At 46.9% G+C, this 14,391-nt stretch overlaps 4 protein-coding genes across 6 annotated transcripts; 3 read left to right on the forward strand and 1 right to left on the reverse strand.

Annotated features, from left to right (window-relative positions):
• Positions 1 to 164: 164 nt before the first annotated feature.
• Positions 165 to 1,509, forward strand: LOC4812842 (enoyl-CoA delta isomerase 2, mitochondrial-like). The gene is made up of 2 exons (XM_001353634.3): positions 165 to 760; positions 826 to 1,509. Exons 1-2 carry the CDS (start codon positions 368 to 370, stop codon positions 1,213 to 1,215), a joined length of 783 nt encoding a protein of 260 aa, XP_001353670.2. The 5' UTR covers positions 165 to 367; the 3' UTR covers positions 1,216 to 1,509.
• A 77-nt stretch (positions 1,510 to 1,586) lies between these two features.
• LOC6900614 (enoyl-CoA delta isomerase 2, mitochondrial-like) lies at positions 1,587 to 2,691 on the forward strand. Its single transcript, XM_002134951.3, has 2 exons — positions 1,587 to 2,119; positions 2,181 to 2,691. The coding sequence occupies exons 1-2, from the start codon at positions 1,724 to 1,726 to the stop codon at positions 2,568 to 2,570; spliced, it is 786 nt and encodes a 261-aa protein (XP_002134987.2). The 5' UTR covers positions 1,587 to 1,723; the 3' UTR covers positions 2,571 to 2,691.
• A 24-nt stretch (positions 2,692 to 2,715) lies between these two features.
• dpr20 (defective proboscis extension response 20) lies at positions 2,716 to 7,785 on the reverse strand. Its single transcript, XM_001353635.4, has 7 exons — positions 6,493 to 7,785; positions 4,784 to 5,387; positions 4,604 to 4,718; positions 4,099 to 4,324; positions 3,860 to 4,037; positions 3,651 to 3,787; positions 2,716 to 3,570 (listed from the first exon to the last, which is right to left on the reverse strand). Exons 1-7 carry the CDS (start codon positions 6,935 to 6,937, stop codon positions 3,440 to 3,442), a joined length of 1,836 nt encoding a protein of 611 aa, XP_001353671.3. The 5' UTR covers positions 6,938 to 7,785; the 3' UTR covers positions 2,716 to 3,439.
• LOC4813264 (uncharacterized) lies at positions 4,622 to 14,301 on the forward strand. Of its 3 annotated transcripts, none has more exons than XM_001353636.4 (6): positions 4,622 to 4,733; positions 10,753 to 11,301; positions 11,357 to 11,558; positions 11,723 to 12,433; positions 12,493 to 12,696; positions 12,770 to 14,301. In XM_001353636.4, the coding sequence occupies exons 2-6, from the start codon at positions 10,806 to 10,808 to the stop codon at positions 13,425 to 13,427; spliced, it is 2,271 nt and encodes a 756-aa protein (XP_001353672.4). In that variant the 5' UTR covers positions 4,622 to 4,733; positions 10,753 to 10,805; the 3' UTR covers positions 13,428 to 14,301. The 3 variants fall into 3 exon arrangements, with proteins under 3 accessions (XP_001353672.4, XP_033241082.1, XP_015043012.2); XM_033385191.1 differs by having other exon boundaries at positions 12,083 to 12,433; XM_015187526.2 differs by lacking the exon at positions 4,622 to 4,733 and adding an exon at positions 8,672 to 9,106.
• The last annotated feature ends 90 nt before the right edge of the window (positions 14,302 to 14,391 follow it).

Consider the following 14,391-nt stretch of genomic DNA (forward strand, 5'->3'; position numbering starts at 1 on the left):
AAATCATAACATCTATATTGCAGAAAAATATTCCACCCTACCATCATACAGCTGATGCAGCTATATATGACAAATACTAGGAAAAATATCATCATAATAGCTAATGGAATCTTCACTTCCACATATAGGAACTTCAAAACATTTCTGTCGGCACCTACTTTTGTCCGTGACTTGTTCTATACTAATACTTGAAAGTTCGAATATCGCCCATCTCTATGGCGCATTATTTATTTTTAGACCGAATGGGACAACGTCTTCTAGTTTAATCAGATAGTGGCAAACAAACAACAATGAACATGAGATAACACAGCATTAACTGGACTTTGTCAGTTAATTGCTCGAGGGCACTGCCATTCACAGTACAGTGATGAAGTACCAAGGATATCAGGAGCTGCTAGTGGAGAAGCAGGACAAGCTTATGGTCGTGAAATTCAATAATCCTAAAAAGAAGAATTGCCTGAGTCCCGTGGCCTATAAAGAGCTGGCCCGCGTGCTGGGGGAAGTGAACAATGATGCCGACGTGACAATAGTTGTGTTGACCGGGGTGGGCGATTTCTTCACGGCTGGAAAAGATTTATCCCAAAGTGGAAAAGCTGACAATCTCACTGAGTATCTCGTACAGTCAAATGTCATATTCAAATTCATGATAAAGAGCTTTATAAACTGCAAGAAGATCGTTTTTACCTTGGTTAATGGTCCAGCAATCGGCATCGGCGCCACCGTTGTGGGGCTCAGCGATGTCGCATGGTGTGCCGAGGAGGTAAGTCCCAACTTGACCTCTCAATAATTTGATCTCGATCTTGAACATAATCTTATTATTTTCAGGCATACTTTCTCACTCCATTTTCGAAATTGGGTCTCGTCCCAGAAGGGGGATCTTCTTATATGCTGCCTATGATTCTTGGTCGCTCCAAAGCCTCGGAAATGCTTCTCCTCAACGAGAAGTTATCGTCCGCCGAGGCGTACAATTTTAATTTTGTGTCGCGCATCTACAAGACCGAGGAGCTGGACTCTGTGGTGTGGCCCAAGCTGCGGGAGTTTTCCGCTTTGCCACCTACTTCTCTGAAGGAGGGAAAACGCTTGATCAAGGAGGGATTCCTGGTGAACCTCCTGAACGCTCATGAGGCTGAGTGCAAGGAGTTGATCAATCGTTTTCATGCTGAGGAGTTTTTGCAGGTTATAAAGAACTTTGGAAAGCGAAAGTCAAAACTGTAAACATTGAACTTTCTTGTAAGCTAATATTTGCATGGCTGTAAATGAGATTAGAGCTTAAGTGGAATGTTGTTTATAGCACAAAAAATAACTTATCATGTTTTGCGGTACTTTCTAGAGCTGCCAGATCGATGTAAAGAGATTTATTCATAGCTAAAAATGTTGGTGATTTACCTAGCCAATATGGTGATATCAATTACTGGAATTCTACTTAAAATATTAATAGCTTGCGTAGCACAACCAACCACATTAGTTGCTTGGCTAATGGAATTTCTAATAAAATTCAATCAGATGTTCTTTCATCGTGAACTGCGACTTTAAAAATACCTCAGAACGATTCTATCGTTCATCTCTAACATACCGCACGAATTTATTTGAACACACACACGCATACTCTCACACGAAAGTAATCCGATGGCGGTAACAACAATAAACATGAGTTAAATAGCACATTAATTGGACTTTGTCATCCACTTGGTCGAGATAACTGCGATTCTCCGTAAAAAGATCGATGGCAGCATACCAAGGGTACCAGGAACTGCTAGTGGAGAAGCAGGACAAGGTTCTGATTGTTAAATTCAACAATCCCAAAAGGAAGAACTGCTTGAATCGAGTGGCGTACCAAGAGCTGGCTCGCGTGCTGGCAGAAGTGAACGACGATGCGGACGTGACAATCGTGGTGGTGACCGGCGTGGGCGACTTCTTTACGGCCGGAAATGACTTAACCCCAAGTGGTCAAACGGACGACATCCAAGCATTTCTTGTAGAAGGAAATAACGTATTCAAGGCCATGGTGCTGGGCTTTATAAACTGCAACAAGATTCTTATTAGTCTGGTAAATGGACCTGCGATTGGCATAGGCGCCACCATTGTGGGACTTTGCGATGTCGCGTGGTGTGCGGAGGAGGTAAATCTGATCTTCACACCTCGATAGCCCCTGCTAAACAGCCATCTCTTAATCATTTTAGGCATACTTTTACACGCCATTCATCAAACTGGGTCTCGTCCCAGAGGGAGGCTCTTCCTTTCTGCTGCCCATGATTCTTGGACGCTCCAAAGCTTCGGAGATTCTGCTCCTTAATGAGAAACTTTCCTCCGCCGAGGCATACAATTTCAATTTTGTGTCGCGCATCTACAAGACCGAGGAGCTGGACTCTGTGGTGTGGCCCAAGCTGCGGGAGTTTTCCGCTTTGCCACCAACTTCTCTGAAGGAGGGAAAACGCTTGATCAAGGAGGGCTTCCTGGCGAACCTCCTGAAGGCTAATGATGCTGAGTGCACGGAGCTCCTCAATCGTTTTCAGGGAGACGAGTTCATCCAGGCCATAATGGACTTTGCCACCCGCAAATCAAAATTGTAAGAAATTTGTTTACATCATTTTCCTTGTAAGAACAGCTGTTGAGTTTGCATATCGATGTATGGATTGAATAAAACGCACTTTGATCGATAGATCGATATTGTGTGGTGCGATCAAATTTAAATTTCCAATAAGCTGCAGCTTTGAATTCACTTTGCACTCATATATAGTTCACTTTATTATTGCATATATACGAGTATTCGTTTATTAACATATCATTTAGTCGATCGCTTGCTTGTATGTATGTGTGTGTGTGTGTGTGTGTGTGTGTATGTATATAATATGTATATGACAGTATTGCACTTTATAGTTAGTTCAACATTGAATAGTCCCCGCAGGAGTTCTTTCGCATGCAGCTATTTCTTAGGCAGCTCCCAGCCCTAGGTCAGCTCCAAAATAAACTGCGAGGGGTGCTGATGCTGCTCCGCTCCTCTGGTGACTTACACATAATGCTTTACATTCCTGTATAAACTAGATCTAGGCCAGACCGTGACCGTGACCGTACACGTGTCGTTCTGCTAGGGAAATTCGTTGGCCTCTGCGCCTTGTACCACCTTGCCTTACTCTAAACTTAACTCTAGGCGTGCTCCTGCTCATGTACAAATTGATGATAGACGTAGAAACATATCTATAATAGCTAGTACACACGACGATCGCTTGGAGTTTAACTTAGGCTGCGTTTTCTTCTCTTAATATTTGTTTTAAATTTTTTTTAGTTATTTCTAATAACTCTCCTGTGCCCCCGGGGCCCTAAACAAATTCAAAATCTTAACAATTACTCAAAAAAAAGTGTATGTATGTGTACGTAGGAAGGCTTATCTTCCTCCTCCTCTTCCCCCCACTCGCTTACCCTAACAAAACAACTGGGAACCTTACCTAAAATCTGCCCTAAGTCTACTCGCCGCCAGCAGGATGAGCATTAGGAAGTGCAGCGCCACCAGATTGTGCCACGTGGCCTGCACCGCTCCTGCCCCGCCATGGTGCAGCTCCGCAAAGCTCTCGCCTGCAACGGAAAGAAAGGAGATTTTGTTACCCACATTCGGGGGAAAAATTGGCATTGCATTCCATCGGCTGGGGCCTCACCATTCAGAATGTGCACCACAATGGTAAAGTTCTGGAACTCGCTGATCGAGCAGGTGTAATTGCCCGAATCGGTTTTGCTGATCTTCGCTATGGAGAGGGTGGAGTTGGCCCCATCCTCCATCAGTTCGGTTTTGACGCTGCAAGCCAGGATTCTCGTTAGTAGGGAGTTCTCGCACTCGCACTCTCTATCCTCTTTCTCTCTCACTTACCTCACGCCACCGCGTGTCACGTCATAGTTGAGAACATCGTCGATGTGCTTCCAGTACACCACGGAGCTGGTCATAGCCACGTTGCGCACCACACAGGACAGCTGCAGCGTGGAGTCGATCTCGTAGTACTTCTCCTGCAACGGATCCCCCACCTCGTCCACAATCATCACCTTGGGAGCTGTGCCAAACCACTTGAGTGACTTCTCTTCCAATGTCTGTATCTGCTCGCGCGTACTTACCATTCACATGCAAGTTAATTTGTATGAGGCGGGGCGGATGGGTCGAGATCTGGCACTCGTAAATGGCCTCGTCATCCTTCTTCACATTGGTTATCTTCAGTCGCCAGTTGTTAGGATATTGGAATTCCATTTTGTAGCGTTTATCACCCGTGTATGTGTGCATGCCCACTGTTAGCAGATCTAGGGCGTTTTCCTCGTCCTGCGTATTATGTCGCACCCAAGAGACCTAAATGATGATGGAGCGTGTATATGGGAAAACATTTCAGTACTTCCTATAGGGCATTTCAAATTTTCAAATAACGATAGCCAATCGATGAACTAATAGGCAACTTATTTCATCGATGTAAAATTAATCGATGCACTTTTTAACTGATTGTGTCATCACTAAGAAGAAGATCTAAAGCAAAATGGCGCGGTTTTGAGCAAGGGAAATAAACATGGAAATGTGCGCCTCAAAAGCAGGTAAAAAGCACTTGATTATTTGGACCTGGTCAGATGCACTTACAGTCTTATCCTGCAGCAGCGAAATCCTGCAGTTCAAGTGGATGCTGGAGCCTGCTTGCACGGTCAGATTCGTGGCCTGGCCCAACCGCTGTGCGTCCTCGAAGTGGGGACCATATCTGTGAGACCGTCAGGTGCGTATTAAAGAATACATCTTCCCATCTGGAGGCGACTCCACACTTACCTCTGATCGTGGTGGTGGTGCTTATTGGCCGCCGAGAACGTGTCAAAGATGTAATTGAGCATGGGCGCATCGGTTTTCTGGCCCTTGGGCAGCGAGTGCTTACTGTTGCTGTCCACCCTCACCGCCGAAGTGCGAACGTTGTTCGTTTTGTTCCTCACGGGCTCTGTGGGCGTCGCAATGCTCGCATTAGTGGCGGCACTACCCCCGCTGACTGTCGCCGTAGTGGCCAGCATTAAGGCATTTATCTTTTGGCTACCAATCTGCTGGAAGGTCATGTCGTCCCTACTAAGGGAGTTCTTCCGACTGGGTGCTTCAGAGAGCGGACCCTTGGCCGTTGCTGTGGCGCCTGTTCCGTCCGCCTGCAGCGACAGGGACTCCATATCCTGGGACCGCCCCGGCAGCCGCTGCTCGAAGATCGTTGAGGCTGTCTGGGAGCTGGGGGCCACCGTCGATGTCTGGCTCATATCTATGACGTAATCGGGCTCCACATCGCCATTGCCATCGGCCTCAAAGGCCAGGCTGGTCCCATCTGCAGGCACAGCAGCAGCTGCGGCAGCAGCGGCGGCGGCGGCGGCGGCATAGGAGTTATCGATTTCATTCGAATCTGCTTCCGACGAAGAGAAAGGAAAGGGAAAGGAAAGTTAAGAATTGATGACATGGCCACCCACTGGCGGGAAAGCATGGGCGAAAGTGTGGGTGTGGGTGCGGGTCTGGATATCTGGTCGAGTGTCTGTCTGAAGGGTCTATGCTAATTTCTGGTTTCCACAAAATGGGAAGGGGTACAAAGGAAGGGGTTGTATATGACTAATAAATTTGGAAAATCAGAGAATCAGGAAACCTATTTTTGGTGGCAAACCAAATCCACTTATTGGAAGATGGCAGATAGTCATTTCTATATAGAGGAACATTAGAAGGGCATAGGACATATTAAACATTATCCACATTGCACTGAGAAAAAATAGAACATTTTGTTGATAATTTATTGTATTATTTATCGGATACGTCAATTGGTAAATTTTGCACTTTCAAATGAAAGCAGTTTATATTTTCCGAAATAGTTTTCATTGTGAATATGTTTGTATATAACCATGCTTTACATATGTATATACATACATATGTGAGAATATCATATAGAAATTTCTTTTTGTAATGCAGATCTTTGGAATTTGTTTTACATTTGATATAAAAATGTCTGGATTATCTAACATCGGTTTTCACTTGTTTTTTGTATATTAAACTGTTCCAATTCGATTATTTTCTAATACATTTTTAGTTTGCTTTATACAAGCCTCGTAAATCTTATTGTAAAATATCTAAATATTTAACGTATCCATTGGATGAGCCCTTTTTGTACAATCTTTCATTACTCATTGAGTATGAAAATGTTGAAATTATAGCGTTTTATCTTTAATTTGAAGTAACCATGGGCTTAAGTCGCAAATTAAATGATTTAATACCACCATTGAAAATTTTGAAAGCACAAAAAAAAACGCCTTTTCGGAATTGTCACAAAAGAAAACTATTTTTTTTTTTCTCTCAGTGCAGGTGTAATGAATATATCACAATTTTCCAAGTATTCAAAGAGTGAAAGTCTTTCAGCCTTTCATTGAAAAACAATTATATAATAATGGCCCTGCGCCGAGCCCACCTCGCTTCGCCGCCCCCTCGTTGGGTTGATTTCCAAGTAGCAATTTTGCAATTTTCCCTACCGTAACTATCCCGCCACGTGGTCAACGGCAAGTGGTCCGACGAGGGCGTGGCTGTGGTTCCTCCTTCTCCTCCTCCTGCTGCTGCTGCTCCCGCGGGTGTGGTTCTCGCGGGCAGTTTCACTGTGGCGTCCAACAGCAGCTCGTCCAGCTGCTCGGAGGCGACAAAGCCATAGGGATCCACGCCCTTGATCCGATTGACGGCCTCATAGACGGCATTGGCCTGGACCAGGCCGCTACCGATGGCCCTGCCACTGCCCATGATCGTTGTGGTTAGGATAAACAGCCTGATCAGGTTGCGCACGGAGCATTCAATTGGTCGCGTGGACGCGGAGATCGATGTGGTGTGACTGGCGGCTGCTGCTCCTGTTGCAGCAGTGGTTGTTCCTGTGGCTTGCTTCGATTTATTTCTCGGAGACGCTATTTTCGCTGGTTCATTCAAACGCATTTTGCAGTCTGTGTTCCCCGTTTGGAATCGGCACTAACTAACGCACATTTGGCCAACTGCATTGGAGGACTGGGAGTTTACGCTGCTCTGCCGCTCGATTTTTGGGGGTCACCTAGAGCTCTTACTTCGTCTGGGGCTATTGCTGCCTGCCACTCGAATTGGGGGTCACCTACTGCTCATCTGCCACTTGATTAGGGCTCTCACGCACTTCTGCCATTTGTTTGTCGGGGCGCCCCGGGGCGGAATCACGTAAATATCAACTTGATAAATTCACTTAGGGACAGGAGCAACTTTCTCTTGGGTCCTCCGCACTGAATCGCACTGAAACTTTAGCTCCCTTCTGCTTATTGATTAGCTGATTAAGTTAATATATGCTTTACATGCTCTAGGAACGATCGTTAACAAAATGTAGTTTTCCTTTTATTCGGTTTATTTCGGTTTGTTCGGGATTTACTTTCCGGAAGGAGGCAACACTTCTCATTCACATTCACTTTCCGGTATGGGATTCGATTTTGGGACACACACGGATGGGCTATAGTACGGATCAAGGAAGCGCCACTCAATTGTCAGGGAGTGCATCGAGGACGAGACTCAATCACTGGCAGTGCACAGGCTTTTGGCTTTTGGCTTTCGGCTTTGCCTCAAACAAAAAAACAAACAAAAACCCTGTCGTAGAACACGCACGGGCTATGGGATTCACACGGTGGAGAACGGAACGATTCGGTTTGAACAACTGCATCACGTATATCCGCCAGTTGGGGATTCGTCGGAACATCCGGCACGCACGGAGGAACGTCAGCACGCCGTTACACTTCGCCTATGAATGAACGTCGACGGAATTGAGGCAGGAATTCTTGTCAAATTGTTGTTGATGTTCCCGAGACGTAGAGTCCGAGTCCTTCGACTTCGTATCGTCTCGACCATTCATGACTTTCTTTGCGCATGTCCTGCTTTCGTTGAGTTTTTCCCCGCTTTGTGGTGACTTTCGGTTGGTACAGTTTCGGAGTAGAGAAGCTTTTACCCCTTCTTTCTTGTGGTGAATATGAGTCCGAGAGGGGTTTTGAATTCAAATTCAAATGCAAATAGACTTGGGAAAGCAGTGTTATTCATTGAAAGCAGTGTTCTCATTGAAAGCAGTAAATGTGTGGGAGGAAAGGACAGCCTGAGAGGCAGAACCATCTCAAAACAATACCAAGCAGTTGTTTCCGATGACAGCAGGGAGATTGTTGAAAGCAGTGTACTTCTTGGATTCTGTATATCAAGCAGTGAAAAATAATAAGAGTGAAAGTATAATATAACAAGCAGTGAGTCACGAGTGTGAAAGTATAATGCTGGCTTCAAACGATGCAGCGGCTGCATGGCAGCATGAGTTACATTCATACAGGCCAATGCTGCACAGAATATAAAAATGATTTATATTATTGCGCGCTGAGCTATTGTGTCAGCATGCAGCCGCTGCATCGCTAAAGCCCAGCTTAAAAGCAAGTTTCTATCTAACTGTTATACTACTGTGATATGGATGCTATAAAACACCCCCGAGGTTGAAATCCACAATAGGTGGCGCCAGTTATGCCAACTACGGAGAAACCTCCCCAAAGAGCAACCAACCCCCCGAGGGCCAGCATCCCCTGGGAGAGTGAAATGAAGTCCATTGCAGCGGGTATCCACTGCCGATTTCGACCAGTCTGCAGACTCAGATTTATGGGAATCGAGAGGCGATATCATGAGGGATGAATGCTTCGTGGTGTTGTGGCACCGTCTTATCAGACGCGCGTGGAGGTTGCTCGGATGCAGACGCCATCGCTCTAGTCAGCGAAGTCCTGCCTCAATCGAGAAAGCTGCGGAAACGCTTCAGGAGTGAAAATAAAATATCATTCTTTATTCGGAAATTGAAAAGCCAAGCAAAAGCCAGAAAATGGAAGCTGCCAATGAAGATATAGAGCACTCCTGAGGATGACCATTGAGGGTAAAGTACAGGTGAAAAGTGGAAGATATATGCACATGCCAGTATACATACAGACGCGAAGGCAAAAAGTGCTTTTAGGTCACACAAAAGGCTCTCCTCGCATCGACAGCAAATAGCAACAGCATCGACATCCGCAGCAGCATCAGCATCAGCAGCAGCAGCAACAGCCCGAAGGTATCATCCACGGGAAGAAGAACCAACAAGTAAGCGATTAATGTGTACGAAACCCGGTGACATTTTTGTGGGGAAATCGTATGCAATCGGTGTGAAAATCCTTTGTTTGATGGCTGAAGATTGCAAATGAACGTTTGTGAAGTGAATTTCCAATTCAATAGCATTGAAAAATTCTCTATTGATAGAATAGAAGTGCATACGGCAGTGTCTGAAGCACTATCTTAATGAAATCCCATCTGAAAGACCTTCGGAATGTGCGTTACCATTCCAGTGAAATCTGTTCAAATTACTATAATATTTCATCGGGTGATGAATGGTAGCATATTCCGCGAGCGATTCAATCAGTGAAATCTCATTCAACCTCTGAATACACCTCACAGTGCAAATAATGAAAGTGTGCTCTAGATACCCCATCCAATGGCTCTCAAAATCCCGCTAATGATGGACCATAAGTGCAAGCAAGAGAGTGGGAATGTCACTCTGGATGGGCAGCCCAGCAATAGGCGAGGCGCCGCTGTATCCCCATGCCCCACAAGTGGCACCAATGAGAATACGGTCTAAATTTAAGCAGCAGCCTGCGTCTTGGGGCTCACGTGTCAAGCAGCACTCAGGAGACAGAAGAAAACGCGGCCAGGCTGTCATTGTGAGCCTTGTTATCAGGACCCCGGACCCCCTCTATCGCCCCTCCACCTTCTGGGCCTCCGCTGGGAGCTCGCGTTTTGTTTGGCTTTAATTGCGGCACAGCCGCGAACACGGCTCCGGTGGTGGCGCCTCTTGAAGGAGTGTCCGCTATTCTTCAAGTCCCATCCACATTATTCTGTTGTTTTCAACGGCTTCTTCAGCTATTCTCAGAGCATGGCATTCATTGTACTCGCTTTTCTTAAATTTCGAATTGTTAAGCGTTCTCTAAGCTTGGGTTTTGTTTTTGATATGGCTCTCCTGTACTTATTCCCCTTCAAACTGGTGACAAATAAATAGCCAGAGAACTGCCTGTACTGGGGTACACCTTATAGTCGGACAACCGGTGGAGAGGCCATGAGACAGGCAAATTTCTGCCCCTTTCGATCCATAATTTGGTGAAAACTTGAGCAATTTGTGTGGAATGCAGAGCACAAATTTGTAGAAGATTCCGCTATGCTCTTTGCACATCGATGCCCGAGAGCCTAAAAACAAAATACATGCCGTGCGTGGCTACGACCCATATCCATTTCAAGGCTAGGTAGTTCTAGAAGATTTCTCATCCATCAGATCATTCGATCACATTTTATTTTCTAAACTCAAAATCTATTGAATCTAAGAATCTGGATTAGAAAATTATGCAATTTGAGGTTACCTTCTGTTTGATACATTTTATGATCCATCGAAATGGAAAATTCCACCATTCTTTGGATACTTTCCTTCTTTACTTAAAAACTAACCTGTTTTATTTCTGCATTAAAATTGGGCTAAAATTAATACTTTTTGAATGGCGGTCGATGGGAAAGGTTAGGAATGTGATAGTATTAGGGCAGGTCTAGAGCCTTTCCTTTCCTTTCCTTGCGGCCCACGCTGTGGGTTTCAATCTAGAGACGTGTTCCATCAGCAAAGTTCAAGTATTTATGGTGTAACCGCTATATCATTAAGTCGAAGCAATCTCTTCGTTACTCCTTCTGCATATTCCGTACAAATCTTTCAGAAATCAACGTTAATGTTCTGCAGCCGCAGTGAAGATTAAGAAGCATCGTTGCAATGCCATCCCGTCGCGCCGGCGGCGGCACAATCAAGCGGAAGCACTCCCTGGGGAACCTGCGACGTGCGCATCCCGCCTCCGGAGCCACATGGAATGTGCAGGTGGTCAGAGGTAAAATGTCCTCAAAGTGCTTGTGGCATGCCTGTCGGGCTCTGATCCTGGGCCTGACGCTGATGCTCTTGGGCGCCGGAATGGCCACCCTGGGCTACTATGCGGATCACCTATCGATGGGGTCGGAGCTGCGAGGCAATGTGACGGTGCGCGTGAAGAACGACCTGAAGGGCTTCCATCTGAACAACTTTGCGTATGTGGGGCCCATTGTGATGGGCTTTGGGGGCTTCATTGTGGTGGCCTCCTGTGTGATGACCTTCGAGGCACGCGACTCGGCTGCGAAGGTGGTGCCGGCACGACTACGTGCCGGAGGAGGAGGTGGCAGCAGCAAGAATCCAACGCGGAGTAATCAGGGATCATCCGCATCGCAGCGACGGGGAATGGGTACGGACTTTCGTCGCCCTTAAGGTATATTTTAATCTCGTGTTTCCTCTGGCAGGTGCCCAATACCAATCCACGCGCTGGGATCAGCATTTCGGGGTGTTCCGCTCATCGCCGGGCGATCCCCACCAGCAGCCTCAGGCAGCCATACTCTCTGCCACGCATCCGCATCACCAGCAGCTGCAGCAACAGCAGCAGCAGCAGCCCTTCGATAGGGAGGCACTGACCGCGGAGTTGGTGAAATTCTCCAAGTCCCTCAGGTATTCACAGACAGCGCAAGCGCCATAAACCATTCGGAGAACTTCATTGCGGAGTGGAAATTTGTAGCAGAGAATCTTTCAAACACAATTGGCTAATCTTCCACCTCTTCCCATTCCTCTCTCTTTGCATCATCCATCGCCTCGCCACCTCGCCACCTCGCCAGTCGCCAATCCACACGCTTTTCGCCGCAGTTGCGCCGCCTCACATGCACTGGATCAGTGCCCGATCTGTCCACCATCCATGCCGCTGCCACCGCTCATGCTCATGCTCATGATCATGCCAATCTCCTTGAATACACCTCCAACACCACCACCACCACCAACGCCGCCACTAATCCCTCCAATTTGCTCTCACTGCACCACTACCACCACCTGATGACGACGACGCCGCTGGACACGCTGCTGCACACGGGTCCGTGCTGCACGAAACGCCATCGGCGCCACCACCACCGGCACTCGCATCACCATCACCACGACCACAACCAACGACACCACCCGAAACCCTCGTCGTCGTCGGCAAGCAGCAGCGTGAGGAGAGTGCGCCAGGGGCGTCCCTGGGCAGGCCCAGGCCCAGGCCCGTCTGCCGCCGCCGCTGCCTCCTCTTCTTCGACTCGCATCATTAGCAACTCCTCGAGCCTTATCCAGCGGGCCACACGAGAGTGCTCCTTGCTGCAGCCCCCGGCAGCGGGTCGGGTGTACTGGCAGGCCTCTTCTTTTGATGGCGGCAGTGGCCATGCCCATGCGGCTGTCGCCATCTCCAGCGCCGAAAAGCGCAGCGAGCGGAACAAACGCTCGGACACGGCCAAGCGGCATGTCCTATCCCGCCAGCGTCCCATCGAGCAGGAGGAGGGACGTAGTCCTCTTGGAAACAGGCGGTAAAGATGCTAAAGCGCAGATTTGGAAGCCCTTTTACTGATCTGATGATTTCTTGCAGCAATTCCACCATGTCGGATTCCTCGTACAGTGGCCGCTGGACGGCTCGCTGTGCGTCGGTGGCTAGTCGCACTTCCAGCATTGAGTCGAGGCGCGTTCAGGTCGATCTGCACAGCCCGGAGGTGATTCCCAAGTCAATACTGCGCTCACCAAAGCGCTACAGCTCCGGGCCCTCGGCCACGCCATCGGTGGATAAGGATTTTCGGTGAGCAATGACACTTTGAAACCTTTTGATAGTGTTATATGAAAACCCACGCTTGTATCTCTTTTCCGTTTAGAAGCCAACTGTCTGTGTGCTCGGAGCCACCGCCTCCTGTCCGTCAGCTGTCGGGGCAGTCGAGCATGGAGCCCGCCGTGCCGGAGGAGAGCCTCGAACAGGCCGAGGATAGGTCCTACGATGAGGTGCTGGCGCTGGAGCATCAACCGAGCAGCCTGCCTCCGAAGAAGGTGCGCCCGGACTTTCTGCCTCTCTCTCGCAGCGAGCAAGAGGAGAATCCGAATCAGAATCCGAATCAGAATCAACAGAAGCAGAATCAACAGAAGACGATAGCTGCTGTCCCACTGTTTCGCAGCAACAGCTCTCGGCAGTTCTACAGGCCCAAGACGGCGGTGGCTAGCGAGTTGGATGACTCTGTGTTCCATGCCCGCTCCATGGAACGGGGATTGGCCAAGGGCACTGGCAGTGCCGATGATCAGATGTACGATTCCCTCAAAGTGATCAACGAACGGCGCTCCACGCTGCTGAAGGCGGACTCACAGAGTTCGCTGGGATCGGCAGAGCGGAAACTAAGCAGTTTCTCGTTGAAGATGCCCGAGATAACAGAGCGGGAGAACTCCATAGATGTGGAAGAGCCACCACCACCACCACAGTCACCTGTCCCTGCCGCTGACTCTGCCCCTGAAAAGGATATAGAGCTTGGCAAAATTGATCCCTAGGATCCGTAGGATGCCCGCGGGAATTGCGCATATGTAAAACAGCAGCCATCGACAATTACTTTAGAAATTGATGTATATTTGTATTGTATTGTATTGTATTGTATGTGTGTGTCGTCTCTTGTTAGATCGTATTTAGATAAGTGTTATACCTCCCCCACACACGGACTGGTTCTGTATCTACCCACTCCCACAGCAATCCAGCAATCGTTAATCGACTAAAAGAACTAAGAACTAAGGAATCATAACAATGTCTATTATATATATATATATAAATATATATACTACTTGTTGCCTGAGCATACCGTACATATGTATACCGTACTACTCCGTAGTCTTCCTATTGTTAGAGTATCGAGATACTACTATGTCGTTATAACTATTACCATTACCATTACTTATTTGGATGTTAGTTTTCATTAAATTGTCATAGAACAGCATCTACCCTGTAAAAAATGTACAATCAGCTTATAGCAAAGACTGATTAGGCAAAACAAAAAGAAGAAAGAAAGCAAAAACCTACGGAATCGAGAGGGCAAACACACATTAATGGAAAAAGCAATCAAGTAATTAATATCTGCCAACAGTTGAAGCACTCGGCACATGAATTTTTTTGGTCTCAGCAAAACATTAACGATTTGTTGCATTACAATGTACCTAATTAATATGTATGTTTATATATCTGGATGTTAATTTTTTAAGACAACGCGTTTCTTGTTCAATAAGTGTTTTTGGAAAAAAAACCCACAAAAAGCATTCAAAATGATGGAATTAGCTGTGACGGCAACCTGTAACCCACAAAAAAAACGTTGCATTTTATAATACTGTTCATTGCAAGATTAATATCAAGTCAATAAAAACAATGTGTGTGTCTAAATCAAGAAAAGTCTTCTTAAGTCCTCAGAAATTAAAATTTTTTAAGTTCAAATTCAAATTTGAATGTTAGCGCTGCCAACTCAAGGTATAC

This window comes from Drosophila pseudoobscura, chromosome X, assembly GCF_009870125.1.
Source record: "Drosophila pseudoobscura strain MV-25-SWS-2005 chromosome X, UCI_Dpse_MV25, whole genome shotgun sequence".
Taxonomy (NCBI): Eukaryota; Metazoa; Arthropoda; class Insecta; order Diptera; family Drosophilidae; genus Drosophila; species Drosophila pseudoobscura.